Source organism: Mytilinidion resinicola (genome assembly GCF_010093595.1).
Source record: "Mytilinidion resinicola strain CBS 304.34 unplaced genomic scaffold BDZ99scaffold_19, whole genome shotgun sequence".
Lineage (NCBI taxonomy): Eukaryota > Fungi > Ascomycota > Dothideomycetes > Mytilinidiales > Mytilinidiaceae > Mytilinidion > Mytilinidion resinicola.
Window position 1 is genome coordinate 815871 of NW_022985455.1, and position 15379 is coordinate 831249.

At 52.6% G+C, this 15379-nt stretch overlaps 5 protein-coding genes across 5 annotated transcripts; 2 read left to right on the top strand and 3 right to left on the bottom strand.

Annotated features, from left to right (window-relative positions):
• Positions 1 to 681: 681 nt before the first annotated feature.
• BDZ99DRAFT_466959 (uncharacterized protein) lies at positions 682 to 2378 on the bottom strand (the record flags this gene model as incomplete). Its single annotated transcript, XM_033720904.1, has 1 exon — positions 682 to 2378. One exon carries the CDS (start codon positions 2376 to 2378, stop codon positions 1128 to 1130), a length of 1251 nt encoding a protein of 416 aa, XP_033572292.1. The 3' UTR covers positions 682 to 1127.
• Positions 2379 to 6109: 3731 nt separating this feature from the next.
• On the bottom strand, positions 6110 to 7156 carry BDZ99DRAFT_502167 (uncharacterized protein; the record flags this gene model as incomplete). The annotated part of the gene is made up of 1 exon (XM_033723871.1): positions 6110 to 7156. One exon carries the CDS (start codon positions 7154 to 7156, stop codon positions 6110 to 6112), a length of 1047 nt encoding a protein of 348 aa, XP_033572293.1.
• A 2196-nt stretch (positions 7157 to 9352) lies between these two features.
• On the top strand, positions 9353 to 10899 carry BDZ99DRAFT_396669 (carboxy-cis,cis-muconate cyclase-like protein; the record flags this gene model as incomplete). Its single annotated transcript, XM_033716004.1, has 4 exons — positions 9353 to 9711; positions 9971 to 10451; positions 10509 to 10649; positions 10675 to 10899. The coding sequence occupies 4 exons, from the start codon at positions 9353 to 9355 to the stop codon at positions 10897 to 10899; spliced, it is 1206 nt and encodes a 401-aa protein (XP_033572294.1).
• Positions 10900 to 11037: 138 nt separating this feature from the next.
• Positions 11038 to 12528, bottom strand: BDZ99DRAFT_451024 (HAD-superfamily hydrolase; the record flags this gene model as incomplete). The annotated part of the gene is made up of 3 exons (XM_033718192.1): positions 11038 to 11972; positions 12024 to 12305; positions 12335 to 12528. 3 exons carry the CDS (start codon positions 12526 to 12528, stop codon positions 11186 to 11188), a joined length of 1263 nt encoding a protein of 420 aa, XP_033572295.1. The 3' UTR covers positions 11038 to 11185.
• A 219-nt stretch (positions 12529 to 12747) lies between these two features.
• Positions 12748 to 15379, top strand: BDZ99DRAFT_480714 (uncharacterized protein; the record flags this gene model as incomplete). Its single annotated transcript, XM_033722345.1, has 4 exons — positions 12748 to 13935; positions 14028 to 14940; positions 14999 to 15168; positions 15218 to 15379. The coding sequence occupies 4 exons, from the start codon at positions 12748 to 12750 to the stop codon at positions 15377 to 15379; spliced, it is 2433 nt and encodes an 810-aa protein (XP_033572296.1).

Here is a 15379-nt window from a genome sequence, read left to right on the forward strand (position 1 = left end):
GGCCAGCGACCCAGATGCGTGACATAAGCATCAGAATCGAAACAAGGGCGCCGCATGCGGACTGCAGCCATGTGGGATCGAGCGAGCCGGTATCACGACCTGGCCCGTCCATTCACTCCCTCGCCGTAGCGCCCGTCGGACCCTGGCGCTGCATTCGTCGGAGGGCTGACAAGCTTCTTCGCAGCGCTATTATTGGCGGCGATCCGTGACAGCCTGGGTCTGCCTCGCTCCTCCGCCGCCGAGAGGGCCCAGGAGCAGGACGAGACGGCTAACGGCGGACGCGTCACTCCTGATCTCTGGTACCGCGCCGTCGTGAAGTCATGGAGAGCTCCGCTCGAGGCGGAATGCGCTCCTTCGAGGCGCAGCCCTCGCCGCGCCCTCGTAAGAGTTTCATCTTCTCCAAATAGCCAGCAACCGCAGGCCCTGCCCGCAGTTGCATGCGGCACCCATGCGGCGATGCGCGACGGCGCTTCCCCGGTGCCAATCACCCGCCGTTCCTCTCCAGGGCTCACGCCAGAGACTTAGCCTTGGCGAAGCCTTTTTCGCAAGGCTTGTTTCGGCCGCTGCTGTCAGCGTCGTCAAGTTTAGCCGGGGCGGTCGTATACCGCGCATCTAGGTATGGATTCAGGTGCTAATAGTTTACGTATGAAGGCGACCGGCAATGTGAAATCTCACGATGATCATCAGATAGCGCCGGCTATCCAGTCCGGGGAGAAGCCGGAGTGTCTTTCCTGGTAGTCTACTGTGCCATTCTTAACGCTTCAAGGGGTATACTATGCACCCGGATTATGCACGCTCCACCTGCTCCTGCTCCGCCACCCTCCCGCGGTGTCGGGGCTCCGCCCAAGCCTCGAGAAGCCCTACCGGCTACAACCACGGAGAGGAACCTCGTAAAGGATCCACTCTCCTCAGGCGGTGGAAAGCGGAAGGTAGACACACAGATGATGTCGTTGAGCAAAAAAGAAAAGAAAGAGGAAAAAATTTTCTCCCCTGTTTTCATGCACCGGCACCCTCAGCGTGCCCCTATCATTAATCCGTCATCCCTGAGCCGCCAACGCCTCGCCATTGCAAATATGAAGATGTTGAAAAAAGGAAATCGCCATGACCACTCGCGCTCACTCCGTGTATTAGTTCCACAGTCTGTCCGCTCTACCAAACTTTCGTTCATACTTAAGTCTTTCCCACCTCTCCTCAATGCCAAGTCGCTGGAATGCCATCGAACCCTCATTCCCTGCTCCCCTCATGCTCACGCTCCCACCGACACCAACGGCCTGCCGAGCTCCGCTGTATCCAGTGTATCTGGGGTCTCGTCCGATCCGCAGCGGCGTTGCCCCGCAGTCTTCGCCGAAAAACGTGTGACTTCCGCTGCCACTCCTATCGACTGCATACTGCGGTGGAGGGACAAACGAGCGTGTAAAGTAGTCCCGTCCGCCGCTCTGGCTGTTGTTCATCTCGTCCACATACTCTCGAAGATTTTCGATCAGCGGAATAAGGAGGCGATCAGCGACCTTGTGATTGCCGCCCCTCGAAACCGGTCCTCCAGGCGCGAGAGTAGCGTTGCGGGCCCGGATTGTGGTCGATGTTGACATGATAGTCTTGTAGTACTCCTGTTGTCGTGCGGGACGCTGGCCATCCGTCCACCATGCTTGGAGCTTCTCTTCTTCGGCCAGACAGGGGGCCAATGGCGTCGTGGGTGCGTGAGAAGTTGGCATAGTATCCATGAAGAAAGGGCCAGAAAACTCTTGTTTGATTGGCTTCTTTTGCGTGACGCTCGTGGCAATCTCGGGGACCGCAAGCTGCACATTGTCCGGGTCACTGACGCGAAGGTTGGCGGCTGTAGCGACACTGGGTGCACTAGGAGAGTCGTTCATGGCGCGCGGCGGGACATGAGAAGAATAGGCGGTGCGGTAGGGCGGTGCATTCGCATTCAGGGTCGACATAGCGCGCTGCTGGGCTGGACGCGTGGGTGGTGTAGGAAAGGTTTTCTCGAACCCGGGTGGCACCTGAGGAACATGGGCATCTCGACGTGGGCGGACAGTGTCTATGTCTAGACGGAGGGTGTTGAGCCCGGCCATTGTGCTAGCATAATCGCTCGTCGGGTTCCTCTCTGCCTGCTTGCCCAGATTCATCAAGCCTTTCTTCAGTCTCTCCCGTTGGTGGATGTAGTCAGTGCTAGCGGCTTCTTCCCCAACCTGTATTTCACGTAGAGGAGCTGGGTGCTGATTGTTTGGCCACCACATGTCTTGCATCTGCAAGATTCGAGCTTGCTCTTGCTTCTTGAAGTAGTCTCTGCGCGCACTACTATCTATCGCTGATCCTAGCGAGTCGGCTTCACGAGAGGCTCCCGTCTTCGGCGGAAACTCGAAGTTATAGTCCATTCCTGATGCGCGAGCATTTGTAGCCTTGAACGGTGTCGCAGGGTTTATCAAGGTTGGCTTGGTAGACTTTTGCGGGATGGTAGGTGTCGTAACGAATGGGTCGTCTTCAGGAAGGTTACTGATGACGGTGCGCATTGTAGACGTCGGCGGCTGAGATTGCCCGATCCGAACTCCACGAGCGGTTGTGAAGTTATTTAGCATATGAGCACTATCACCTGGTGCAGGTGTCGAGGCGCCAGAGAGAGATCCAAAGCGATCGGACTCGGTGGTGAGACGACGCAAGTAATGTGGCGGTTCTCTAGCCTCACCACGAGCACGTGGTGGAGCAGGCTCACCGACTCCTTCGGTCGGCTGTTCGTTACGGGGCTTCGCAGAGTCTTTCGCAAGCAGGTGCCGCTGGTCGGCGATGGCTTTGAAGTAAGTGAGATTGTTCTGGGGCATACTCATGCCGACTGTTTGGCCGCGAAGTCTATCGGAAGCCAGCAGGCCTTCGACCTTGCGACGACTATGCGAGAATTGACCGATGTTGATCCACTGGAAAAAGCTCGCAGACCACTGATGAGCCGAGACGTCACGATTCGGGTGGCTGATGAAGATGACCTCACCGTCCTCCTGACCAGTGACCTGCTGGAGGTGAATAGGATCGGGCAGGCGGCGACCAAACACTTGGAAGAATTCGTCGTCAAGGCCACCAGTGCGTGTACTGGTAGGACTGATGTCGGTGCTCCGCGTGTTATCGAAGATTTTGGTGGTAGGAAGTGGCTCCGCAGATCGGCCCGGATCCTGCGCACGCGATAGACGGGTATCAACAGTCGCCTGACCGAACTCGGTCTTCAGATGTGTTAGTCCTAAGACCGAAGCTTGCTCCATCGGCATCTCATGTGCAAGAGGCTCAACGCTGTCGCGCCTGGAAGACACGCTTTGCTCGTCGCCGTCTTTCTCGTCGTCGAAATCGCTAGCCTCTAGCGGTCGCCACGCCTTATTTCCCTTGTTGCGGTTGGTCTTCAAGCGCAAAAGGCCTGTCAACGGGACTGGACCAGACGTCGGCGGTGTTTCTCCATCAAACAGCTCGCGGCTATGTCCCTTTCGAGCCATGTCTGCGAAAGTTGTAGCCTTTGACGTCTCGGCGATGGGCGTAGGGGCGCGGAGAAGCTGCTCTACCGATTGCAGGGAATTCTGGCGGAAGATAGGGGTGTCGTCTTCGTAATCATATGGCAGATCGTCGTCTTCTTGCTGAACGATTTGGATATGCGAGAAGGGAGTGTTTGGATTCGGCAGGGCAGGCGTGCCGATGGGATTGCGACCCTTGACAGTGGCGGCAGGTGCTGCGGTGCGGCGAGCTATAGGAGGTCAGACAAAGATACCCGTAGAGACGTGTGCTTGCAGAGAGATGCGAGCACTTCGAACTGGGAATTCGGGTTTACTCACTCCGCCGCGAGCGGGGCCTGGAGCGGGATGCCAGTTTGGCGGCTGTCCCTATATCCCGAGGAGGCTTGAGAGACTGAGATATCAAGACAATTCCCCTCGAAGTCCAGTCTTTTCAGCAGGCACGATATAGCAAGGGCACCCGAACGTAGGCGTTGCGGCTGGGGAGGTGCGCCGGCAGAAGACCAGACGGTGAATTGGACGAGCAGCGGCGGGGACGGTGCCAAAAGAAAGGCCTGTGACTTTCCAGATAGCAGGAGCGCGAAGTGGTACGCACAAACGTTGGGAAGGACTGTTTTGTGCTAGAGCGCGGTAGATGCGTCGGGAGTGCAGATGTTGGAGGGGCGGTCGGGCGCGCCACGGGAGGCCGGGGTTTTTGTGACTATCGAACGACGGGAGGGTGCAGCATCTAGTGCATATGATTTGGTAGTGGGTGGGACAGCACGCGAAAGTCGAGTGTCGTGTGTGCTTGGGAAATTCTGATGGGCCCAAACTTCGAGAGGCGACAAGGTGGAGATAAGTTATAGCTTTAGCAGGGTCGCAACTTCTTTCTTTCTTGCTGGGCCTCAACCACAAACCTATTCTCCAAAGCACCATGGCTTGTCTGTCTCTTCTTCCCATTCATCTGTCTGAAGGTCTAAAGCCCCGTTCTCTTATTTAGGACGTTGAGATTCAGCCTTTAATACCCCTTCAAGCTGTCTTGATGCTATGACCACAGTCTCACCAGGTTACAAGAGCCTCAATGCAGCTACCCACTACCCTTCTTTTGACCGCACCGGGGGTTCTCGCCTTCATGGTCGCCGCAGTGTGCCGACGAATCAATGGCTCGCTATCCACAACTCGACTAAATGTTCCCACTCCGTCCCATAGAGGAGCACAGGTATCCCTCCGTTACCCCTATCTGGTAGCCAAATTCACTATAACTACTCTTACTTGCTTCACGCACTTGACAAAGGGATCTTATTGTAGAAAGTGAATGGATTACTGGAGGCAGAGGCTACGAGGGATTTCGCGGGGCATGGGCTTGGGGTGGCGGGATATAGTGGTCGCAAATCAGGATTGCGATCGATGAAGGAGTGTATTCCTTATTCTTTCTACTACAATATGTTAGCCGTGTTCCAGTAGGAGCCCAGGCTACATGATCGAGGGATGAAGGAGGCAAACGCCATGTCAACTTACAGCTGTGTCATTCACATCATCATTAACATTCCAGGATGCACCGTGCCAGCTCTCCACCTCCTAAAGGCCGCGTATCGGGTACCTGTGTAACTTCGGCGTTCAAGCAACTCTAGAACGCCTGTAGCGGCCCGCTCGCATCCCCGTTAATCGCGTCAAAATGCTGAATGCACCGTCAATGTTTCGGAAACCTACCTATAGACGCGCGGGCCGAGTTTCGAGCTGTCATAGTTCCAGCTGCTGAAGCTGGCTTGGTTTCTCGAGTGCAGTAGAATAAAGTGAAGAATTCAAGCAACTTGTTGGAATCAGTCAGTAGGCCCATTTGTTACTCTACCAATATATTCATCGTGCTTATGCAGGAAGTGTTCTTGCTGTGCAAAATAAGACACTTGGGACGCAACGAAGACGTCGCGGAGAGATGAGGTCGGCGTTCGTCGGAGAGCCCTAGACGCCGCCAAGCACGTACAAGGGTATGTACATATGTACAAGCAATTTGTCACATCTCATTGGTAGGCCGAATGTTGCAAGCTAACTTGATTGAATGTGGTCCGTAAATAGGTCTAACTTTTTGATGAGTAAAGACGCAACCTTGGAAGAGCTGTGTCCTTCATGAGCCCGAAACTTCCGTTCCTCTTCCCCTGATAATTGCCAGCATGTATGGACCGGGGCCACCACCGACAGTACAACTCCATTCTCGTCTCCCGTGTATATGTGTGTCGCTTTTGAATATCTTCGTGAACCTGAAGAAAGGAAGAAAGGATAAATTTTTATGATGTGCAGCAAACTGGACGTAAAAAAGAAAATGTAATTGCATGAGTGTCAAGTTCCGAGGGGGTGGCGGGGTTCCTTGCTAGAATTATCCTGCCCGAATAAGAAGCAACCAGGGAGTAGAATATGGGGTCCGCTTGCTCTTGCTTTCGCATAGGTAGTTAGGCTTGACTCGAGGTGTCTTCGTATCACCATTTCTAGGAAGCTGCTCGTGGATGAGACCCGAAATGTGATTTCGATAGCGGTTTTGACGTCTCGATTGGGCGCGGCTATCGTAGTAATGAGTCGTATGACAATTCGCTCAAGTTGCGGCGGTCGACGTGGAGGAGGGCTTTCGCGATGTTGAGTCCTTTCGCGTCAGTTCAGGGCTCGCCGGGAACTGCCTGAGCTTGTCGGGAGACAGGGACAATCTGACAATCAGTGGTAGCAGGCGCCGGGGGCTGCACGTGCGACTGTTTCGTATGAGCGGATATAGAATTTGCCAGCGCTTTGGTTCCCGGTGAAGGAGGACTCAACGACTTATTCGGTTTCTTCAAATCGCTCAAGCATTTTGGTTTGCACGAGCAATAAAAAAGATGAAAGCACTTTCTCCGTCGCATGTTGGCCGCGTGAGATTCAATGGCGAAGTGGCGCGTGTTTAGACATGTCCAGTTGTGGCAACGATGAGATAACTCCCAGCTTTTCTCGATTATCATCTCTTTGTCATGCGGTGTGAGTGAGCCCTCAACCAACTTAGCGAAAATACCGTAAGAGAATGTGACTCTTTGCTTTGTGCATTGGCTGTCCTGGAACTGTGTCCGCCAGCTGATTGAGCCGTTTGCCGAACGGGAAATAGCGTAATGTGGTAGTAGCCAGCATGCGTCTTTGTTCGTTGTATGTACTTTCCGGCGCAGGGTAGACACATGAAGTTCGACTTTCTCAAGCTCAGCTTTCGATGCTTTGAAGAGGAAGTGCCTTTGCCTTCGCTTTAGATCCTCAGGTTTCACTTTCGGACTGGGTCGCTCTGCTTTCGGATCCCACCGTTTCAATCTGCCTAGAGGGTTTGAAGTGCTAGGCGCTGCAACTTCTTGCGATGACTCTGGAGCAGCATAGGCTCCGATTGGAGGTACCTTCGCGGGCGAGTGAGAGTTTCGCTCTAATCCGCTCCTTCTGATAGCTCTATCGAGAGTTCCACCAAGTCTCTTCCTCGACGCCCCTTCTCCACCATCATCCGATTCGTCTGACCAATGAAGATCTGCTCTCCTTCTCTTTGGTAGCCTCCTGTCCTGGGCTTTCTCTCCCTCATCGTCAGACAAATATCTTCTTTTCTCGATCTTGCGCTTTAGTAGCCTCTCGCTCTGTACTTCTTTTTCCTCATCGTCAAATCGAGGGTATTGGCTTCGATTTGGCCAGTGAGGTGAGTCTCTCATGGTATTATAGCTCTTCAAGGAGACAGTCGCTTTGCGAATCTTTGAAATATGCTAGAGGATCTCAAGCAGTGCTAAGCAAGTGGAAGACTTCATGCTCGATTGAGGTTGCTAGACGGACGCATTTTGAGGAAGCGGAGGTTTTGATTTGCCAAACGAAGCGTCGGTTCAGGAATAGTCGCGTATCGGAGCTGCGAGTGAGCGAGGTGAGAGGATGGATATTTGCCCCAAGAAAGCAGGAGCCGGGATTCGGAGCAGGAATAAGATGAGAGAGATCCGGTATGCAAGTGAGAGTCTTCAACCTGAGGGGGTAAGTAAGTTACTTGGAGATAGCCGACAGTCTTGTGTCGCCAAGTGGAGGAGGTATGAGTCGCTCTTAATCGAAGAGCTGAGGCTGCATGAGTTGTCAACCAGCCCAACGAGTGGGTTGGACAAGTGTAGACTTGAGGATCCAGGAAGATGAAGTTGTAACAGACGATGAAGGTTGAAAGAGGCTGAAAATATAGCCTTTCACTTCTTCGCCACCACGAAAAGCATGCCTAATACATGAAATGCCCCCCCAGCTTGACTTCCGTTTCCTCTCCCAAGTTGGCCTAGCCAGGCCCCGTTGATCATGCTGTGGCGGTTCAATACTGTCCGAGGTGGCCCGGAGAGCTATCAGCCTTCTCAGAACTGTCGATTTACATTTTTTGATAACGTACTAGACCTCAAGTAGCGCCAGGCAATTGTATGTACACAAGCCTAGAGTGAGTATGTAGCTACATCATATGACTATCAAGTTCTAGGCTTCTGGAATAGAATCACAGGTTTGTGAACCGCCACTTTTGATTCAAGGGAGCCTGCCAGCGTGGCTAGCGGTGACAATAGTGAAGCCTACCATACTACTCTTCTGGAAACCTTAGTCCCGAAGCTGTCAATGAAGTGTGTATCGTGAGAGCACAAGTCACAGCATTAGAATTAGACTCCCGAGAGATCGAATTAGCAAAGCATAGCAGGGATGATATTGCGACTTGAAGCGTCGATCAATGATCTTAGACTTGACCACTCAGGAACTTCTACGGCGTCGATATTTCAACTGTCGTGCTGAAGAGTACAATCCTGCGTCATAAGCGTGTGCACTCTTCTACTACTGCTGATCGTGTATCCGAGACGTTCCAGAAATCGGTATAGGCTATTCTGGGTCGCGGCCGTCTGAGGTGCCTCACCAAATGTACAGGCCGTTCTGAACAGCCAAAAATCATCTCGTTCTGAACTTTGAAAGTCCGCCAAGACAGTGTGCATACTTCTGACCGGGCGTTGTAGTGCGCGTCACGGCTCTGCATGCGGTTGAATACAGTACTTAGGTAGGTAGTCATTTTAGGACTGCGAAGCCACAAGCTGTCATCAACGAACTCTCCAATCAATGGCTACCTGGAGTACGGCGCTAGAACATTCGGTCTGAATGAAATATGCAGAATGCATGCTGGATGATACCTCGGGCTACTCTATAACTAGCGGAACACGGTCAGGGATGTCTCATAAGCGGAGGCGACTTGACCAACGCTCTTCAATTCCCAGATAACCATGGAGTAGCATCGACAATACGAGAATGCGGAGGCGCTTCAGCTGGGGAGGAAGGTCACGCTAGGTGATGAATGGCAAGTGGTTGGAGATTGAAAAGAGGATGTGGTAGGCAGAAGGCCGATCTCGTTTCCTCGTCGTTTCACGACACATCTCGCCGTGAACTGGCCGACGCCTTCATCGCCCGGACACAACCACGTTCGTTTCAAGGCCCTACCCAACGCTATGTGACGTGACGCTTGGTTACTACCTGGTAATATAACATGAATATCCGCCTTCAGGCACGCATATACTAATCCCTAGAGCAGATCCCCCGCCGTGAATTTCCTTCGAATAGAAACGTCGCCCTGGTACCCGGGGACTTTGGCATCTACCCTTCTCAGCTCCTTTAGCCCTAAGTAAGACCTTTTCTGCGTAGTATCTACATTCACCCAGCCGATCATCCCTCGGAACCATGGCCCACCTAGCCACTCGGCAGGATCTAATTATTCCTAACTTTCGTACCTACTATTCACGTCTTCCACTTCAGCCCCAGAACCCTTCCCTTTTGTTCACATTCTCACATTTCGTCTTTTCCAAGTGTCGAACAATACTGCAAGGCCTCGTTTCGCCTTCCAAATCACGCCAAATCAAGCTACAATGGGTCTGGGCGCGCTCGTAATTGCTGATCTGGTACTGGCTTTCTCTAGGGCTAGCGCGTCAACTCTCTACGTCGCCTCATATGGTGGTACAGTATCTACGCTCTCTTTGAGTGGCAACGCACTCGTCAGTAAATCCGTCAACACCCACTGCGGATCAGCTTCAAATCATGCCCCAACATGGCTCAAACTGGACAAAACGAACAAAGTACTATACTGTCTTGGTGAGGATCGCTTGATCAACTCATTTAAGACGTCTGTGGATGGGGCCTTGTCCTTCATCGACCAAAAGGCCACTATAAAGGGGCCTGTTAGCAGTATCTTCTTCAACGACAACGTGGCCATTGCGCTTGCTCACTAGTAAGTTTGAAACTAGCATCCTCCCTATTAGTATTCAAGGACGTCCGCCTGTAATACGTGTTGAGTGATGCACAATGCCACATAGTGAGGGTGACATAAGGCCTCTCGACAAGATATACGTGTCTTGGGAAAGTATGACAGCATGTGCATATGCTTCTGATGAGCCGCCGGCTCTCAGCAAGACCAGTCGCTCCTTTCTAGATACGATCCAACCCACTCTCAATATTCAAGTCTCCAAAATAGACACTGACAAGAAGAGTGATGGATCGTCCATCTCTACATGGTCTAAGTCTCCCAGCGGCACCATTGCTCCAATCCAAAACATCACCTTCACCCCAGCTACATCTGGCCTCAACCCCGACCGTCAAGCGGCTCCCCACGAGCACGAAGCCATCCTCGACCCAATAAGCCACTTCCTACTCTTCCCTGACCTCGGCGCCGACCTCGTCCGCGTCTTCTCCTTCAACCTCTCAACCTCGCTCCTCTCAGCCCATGACCCCCTAAAGGCCGCATTGGGCTCAAGCCTACGCCACGCCGTCTTCTGGTCCCCCGAGACGCCCTACACGCAGGGTATACCCCTCTTTTTCTTCCTGATCGCCGAGCTCTCAAACGCCATCACGAGCTACTCGGTCACGTATCCCAAGTCCGGCGGCCTGGCATTCACAGAGGTGCAGAAAGTCACCACGTTCGGCGGCAAGCCCGTACCAAGCACTGCCGCAGCGGCTGGGATTGTTGTCTCCGTATGTCTACTAATTCTCATACCAATCAAGACAATAGCATTGCTGACTAGGTGCAAGCCTGATAACAAATTCATTCTCAACTCTAACCGCATGGATTACTCCTTCATCACCGCGAGCCCCGATCCCACCAACAGCACCGAGATCGCGTCCAACTCTATTGCTGTATGGAAGCCGAATGCTATCGGAATTCTAGAGTTTGTCCAACTCTATTGCTGTATGGAAGCCGAATGCTATCGGAATTCTAGAGTTTGTCCAACTCGCGCTAGCTGGTGGAACCGGCCCACGCTACTTTAGCTTCAACGCGGCTGGTGACATCGTGAGTGTTGGATTGCAGCTGAGCGAGAACGTGGCCATCATCAAGAGAGATGTGAAGACAGGTAAGCTGGGAGATATTGTCGCGAATCTAGCGGGTGGTGGGGCAATCACGAACGTGATCTGGGATCAGTGATGCGCTTGAAAGCTCACCATGGCTTAGGTCTGCTGAATTTGATAGCGGACGATGTGCTACCCACTCTTGCAGCTGACACATGTAGTTCCTTCAATTGTATATATCATGACCAACTCTGGAATCAGTGTAATGATTCTTGGATTAGTGAAGAAAGTTAAGATTATTGTTCTATTCCTGCAATCATTGCTATGCTAGACGTCTTGTCAGATGACGCCTTCCAATGTATCTAGTCGCTCCAAACGCCATGCTGCAATACTGTCCATAACCCACGTACAATCTAGACCTACTATTCCTTCACCCCTCCATCCCACTTCGAATCCTCAACAGCCCATTTAACCGCATCCCGCACGTCGCCCACCTCCTTAGTCGGCTTCCACGCCGGCCTCTGGCCTTCAACATGCACACCCGTCCTGACCAAAATGCTCGCCCAATCCGTACCCATGGGGCTCTTATACGAGTTTGCGCCCCTGATATCGCTTTCCGGGTTGTCCCCAACCATATACACCTTCCTCAATGCACCCACATCCTCCCCACCAACCAAGTCTTTTCGATGCGCTACAAGCCTCTTCTCAGCAAACTCATACGTCGGCCGAAACGGCTTTCCAATCACGGTCTTCTGAAACTCCACGCCCGCTCTCGGCCCGCCCGTCAGCGCCGCCCACACGCCCTCAAAAGCCTCGCGGAACCCGCCCTGGCCTAGCCGCGGGAGGTGGTACTTGGCGGCCCATACGAGGTCCGGATTGGAGAAGAAGACGGGCGGTTGGCCATCCTGCTGGTATCCGTGGTTCGGGAGTTTCGGGTCGTTGTTCTTGGGAGAGATGGTGCCGTAGATGCCGGAGTGGCTGAGAAGCAGGTCTTTCAGGATTGTGATGTCGAGACCCCAGTCGCGGGGGTCGTTGTAGACGAAGATGGCGTGGATTTGGAGGGACTTTGAGGGGTCGGTGGGGTGGACAGAGTGGGGCAGCGGGCGCGAGAAGGGGGCGTAGATGGGGAGGAATTGGTTGGAGAAGGGCCAGATTTCGGGGTGGGCGGTGAGGATGTCGCCGGGGGTGACGACGGCTTTGAAGCCGTATCTGGGCGACAGTTAGATGTGCGGTTGGAAGATGGGAGAGTGCGTGGCATACTTTTCTGCCACCCGTCTGCAATTGTCCTGGTCCCCGCCCATGACGAGCACGGCCTTATCCTTGTACTCGTCCATATCGGCGAACGGGGTATGGCTCTGCACGAACATGCTCGTGTCCAAGGGGACCTCGAGCTTCTTGCTGAGCTCTTCTACCCGTTCGGACTCGTGCTTCCCGCCGCCATTTGTGAGGAGGATGAAAGGTATGCGCTGCGATTGGAGATAGGACAAGGTTTTATGTGCGTGAGGAAGAGCATCGGAGCTGCGAACAAGGACGCCATCAATGCTATATCGAATTAGCTGGAGCAGCGTAACCAGAGAGGACGGCTTGCCCACTCAAACGCGAAAGCAAAGTCTGGAACCTGTGGGGGTCTGGAAAGGGTCTGGAGGGAACGGCGCGGAGAACGGTAAATGCTGCTGCATCGTGGAGGCGGCCGGAGCGACAATGATAGCCGCCTAGGATCTTTTGCAAGCCGAAGCAAGCTGGCAATGGGAAACGGTCCTGACATTGACACTGTGGGAGAGCTCTGAGGCGAGGGGGACTTTGGCGGACGAGAGTCGGTCGGAGAGTGGGGCTGCCTGGTTCTATCATAAATTCAATCCACGCCAGCTATAGCCTCTTTGTATTCTAACATCCCAAACTTCTACGTGCCTTGTCTCCCATCTGAAGACGATATCACCAAGCCATATTGTATCTCTCCTACTTCCCCTAGGATAGATATACAGGTATGACGGATACAAGTCCAGAGAGCTCCAACACGGACACACTACCCTCGACGAATGCCTCCATTACTGCTTCTTTGGAGGAACTTACTACTCGCCCTGTAATCAAAAGAGCTAGACCACAGTTGAGCTGCATACCATGTCGCCAAGGCAAGCTCAAATGCAACCGTCTTCACCCCATCTGTGATCAGTGCCAAAAGCGGTCTAGGGAAGCGTCGTGCTCCTACCTGCCGCCACCCACTCGGCAAAAACAGACCCAGAACATGAAAGGGCGGATCAAGAACCTAGAGAGTCTAGTGGTCACTTTGATGAACAGCAAGGATACGCAGGACGCTGTTCCGGGGACTGCAACAGAGCACATCGCTCGTGCACCAGCTACGGGCGATGGCCTATCTCAGCCCTCTCCATCCGGAGACACCAACAGCTCCCCTCACCAAGATATCGATCCAGGTGACCCAAATCCAGCCTCGTTTGGACAACTTAGGATTACCCATGCCGACGCGGTCGGAGGAGCTTGCTATGTTGGAGCAGCCCATTGGACGGCCATTCTCAACGAAATCGCCGAAGTCAAGAACTACTTGGACGAAACTGACGAGCTAGAACAAACCGTAGAGGAGGATTGGGATACTGTTTATCAGAGATCGACCATAACCCTCGGAGCGCCGAAGCCCGTGTCGAAGGCTTCCCTTATAGCTCAGCTACCCCCGAAGGAGGAGGTTGATAGATTGCTTCCCTTTTGGTTCAATTCTTCAGATCCTCTTCTGTACATGATTCACGCGCCAAACTTCCGATCGGAATATGCGCAGTTCTGGAAAGATCCTTTCAACACTCCCACGATGTGGATAGCTTTGCTGTACGGGTCTTTGGCTCTCGCTATCATTCTAGGACCACGGAACTCCGAGTTTGAGGCCTATTACTCGGCGCAATACGATAAAGGGGCCAGCACGGCTTTTCAACCCATTGCAGTGCCCTTTGACGGTCTTCCAACTCGCGAGCTTGTTGATAAATATCAGAACCTAGCAGCTTCGGCCATAGCATTGGCGGACATTGCGAGGCCGCAGCCATACATTGTAGAGGCAGCAATGATCCACATAGAATGTGAGTTCCTTAGAAGAACGGACCATCATGTGAGAGTATGGTTCTCGATTGGCCTCATCATTCGTATCGCCCTACGAATGGGTTATCATCGAGACGTAAGTGATCCTGCTTCCATGACTTTCCAGGGTCGCCTAGCCCTATTAGAAGGAGAGGCGTTATTTAGATAATTCCTCTAACTAGACTTTAGGCTAGCCATTTCAAGAATATGCCACCATTCCAAGTGGAGATGCGTAGACGTATCTGGCATATTCTTTACCAAATGGACATACTTGTTTCCTTTGCTCTCGGGCTTCCGTCAATGTTACGCCGCATTGAGGCTGATACAAGAGCGCCCCATAATCTGTACGACACTGACTTCACAGCGGACTGTGATGAGCTTCCAGAGGAAAGACCGCCATCAGAGCTTACCCCGGGCTCTTACTTCATCACGAAAAGTAGACTCTGCGCCGTGTTCGCGGAAGCTGCGGAGCTTTGGCAGTCCATTATTCCCCCTAGCCACTCGGATATCATGGCTGTTGATGCTCGCCTTCTAGTAGCTTACGAAGCCATACCCGAAGGCTTACGTGTGCGGTCGATGGGAGAATCAATTGCAGACACATCCGTCTTGATCATGAGCAGATTCAACCTCGAATTACTTTACCTGAAGACTCGTACGGTACTTCACAGAAAGTATATAACGGCCGGAAGATTTGAACCGCGGCTGGCTAAATCTCGTAAAATTTGTGTCGAGGCTGCAATGGCCACCCTTCGGCACCATTCTGTAATCTTCAATGCGTGTCTGCCTGGTGGTCAGCTGCACAAGGTTTGGTGGTACATGGCTTCTCTTACAACATACGATTTTCTGCTAGCTGCAATGATCGTTGTTTTAGAACTCAACCACATTCGGACTACTGAAGCCTCGCCCATGCACAACGGACCTGCGTCCACAATGACGGCAGAGATGGTTGGCCTGCTCGAGAAGACTTACGGAATCTGGGCATGGCACCCAAACCGCATTGCAGAGTCTGGGAGAGCGTGCGGTATACTCCGAGAAATGTTGACGAAAATTGGTGGTCACGACATTTTGACGAACCATAATGTCCACAACGAAAGCAGCCAAAGTATGTTACTCATACTATGCAGCTCCTGTTCTCTTTTTGTACTTACAGCAAGAATTAGGTCATGTTCCTCAACAACCGCATAACCTCCTGCGGGAGAGTATTAGTGTGCCGGACGCTGACGGGAATACTGGAACCTTCAAAAGGAAGCCTTTTTTCACGGCCTCGTTTTTTCCGGATCTCGATCTATCCAATCTTGAAATGCCTGACGTCCCCGGAGATATTGATTGGGTCAGTCATATGAACAAGTAAATAAGAATGCTCACTAATATTCGAATAGAACATATGGGACAACGCACTCAAAGATGTTCATCCAGAACCTGTCCCCAATGCAACTTGGCCGTTCGATTTCGGCTTTGATCCACTTCAGAATGAGGTTCCACTTCAAAACGGGGAGACAACCATGGAATTTGGCGACCAAGACTTTGACCTATCGATTTAG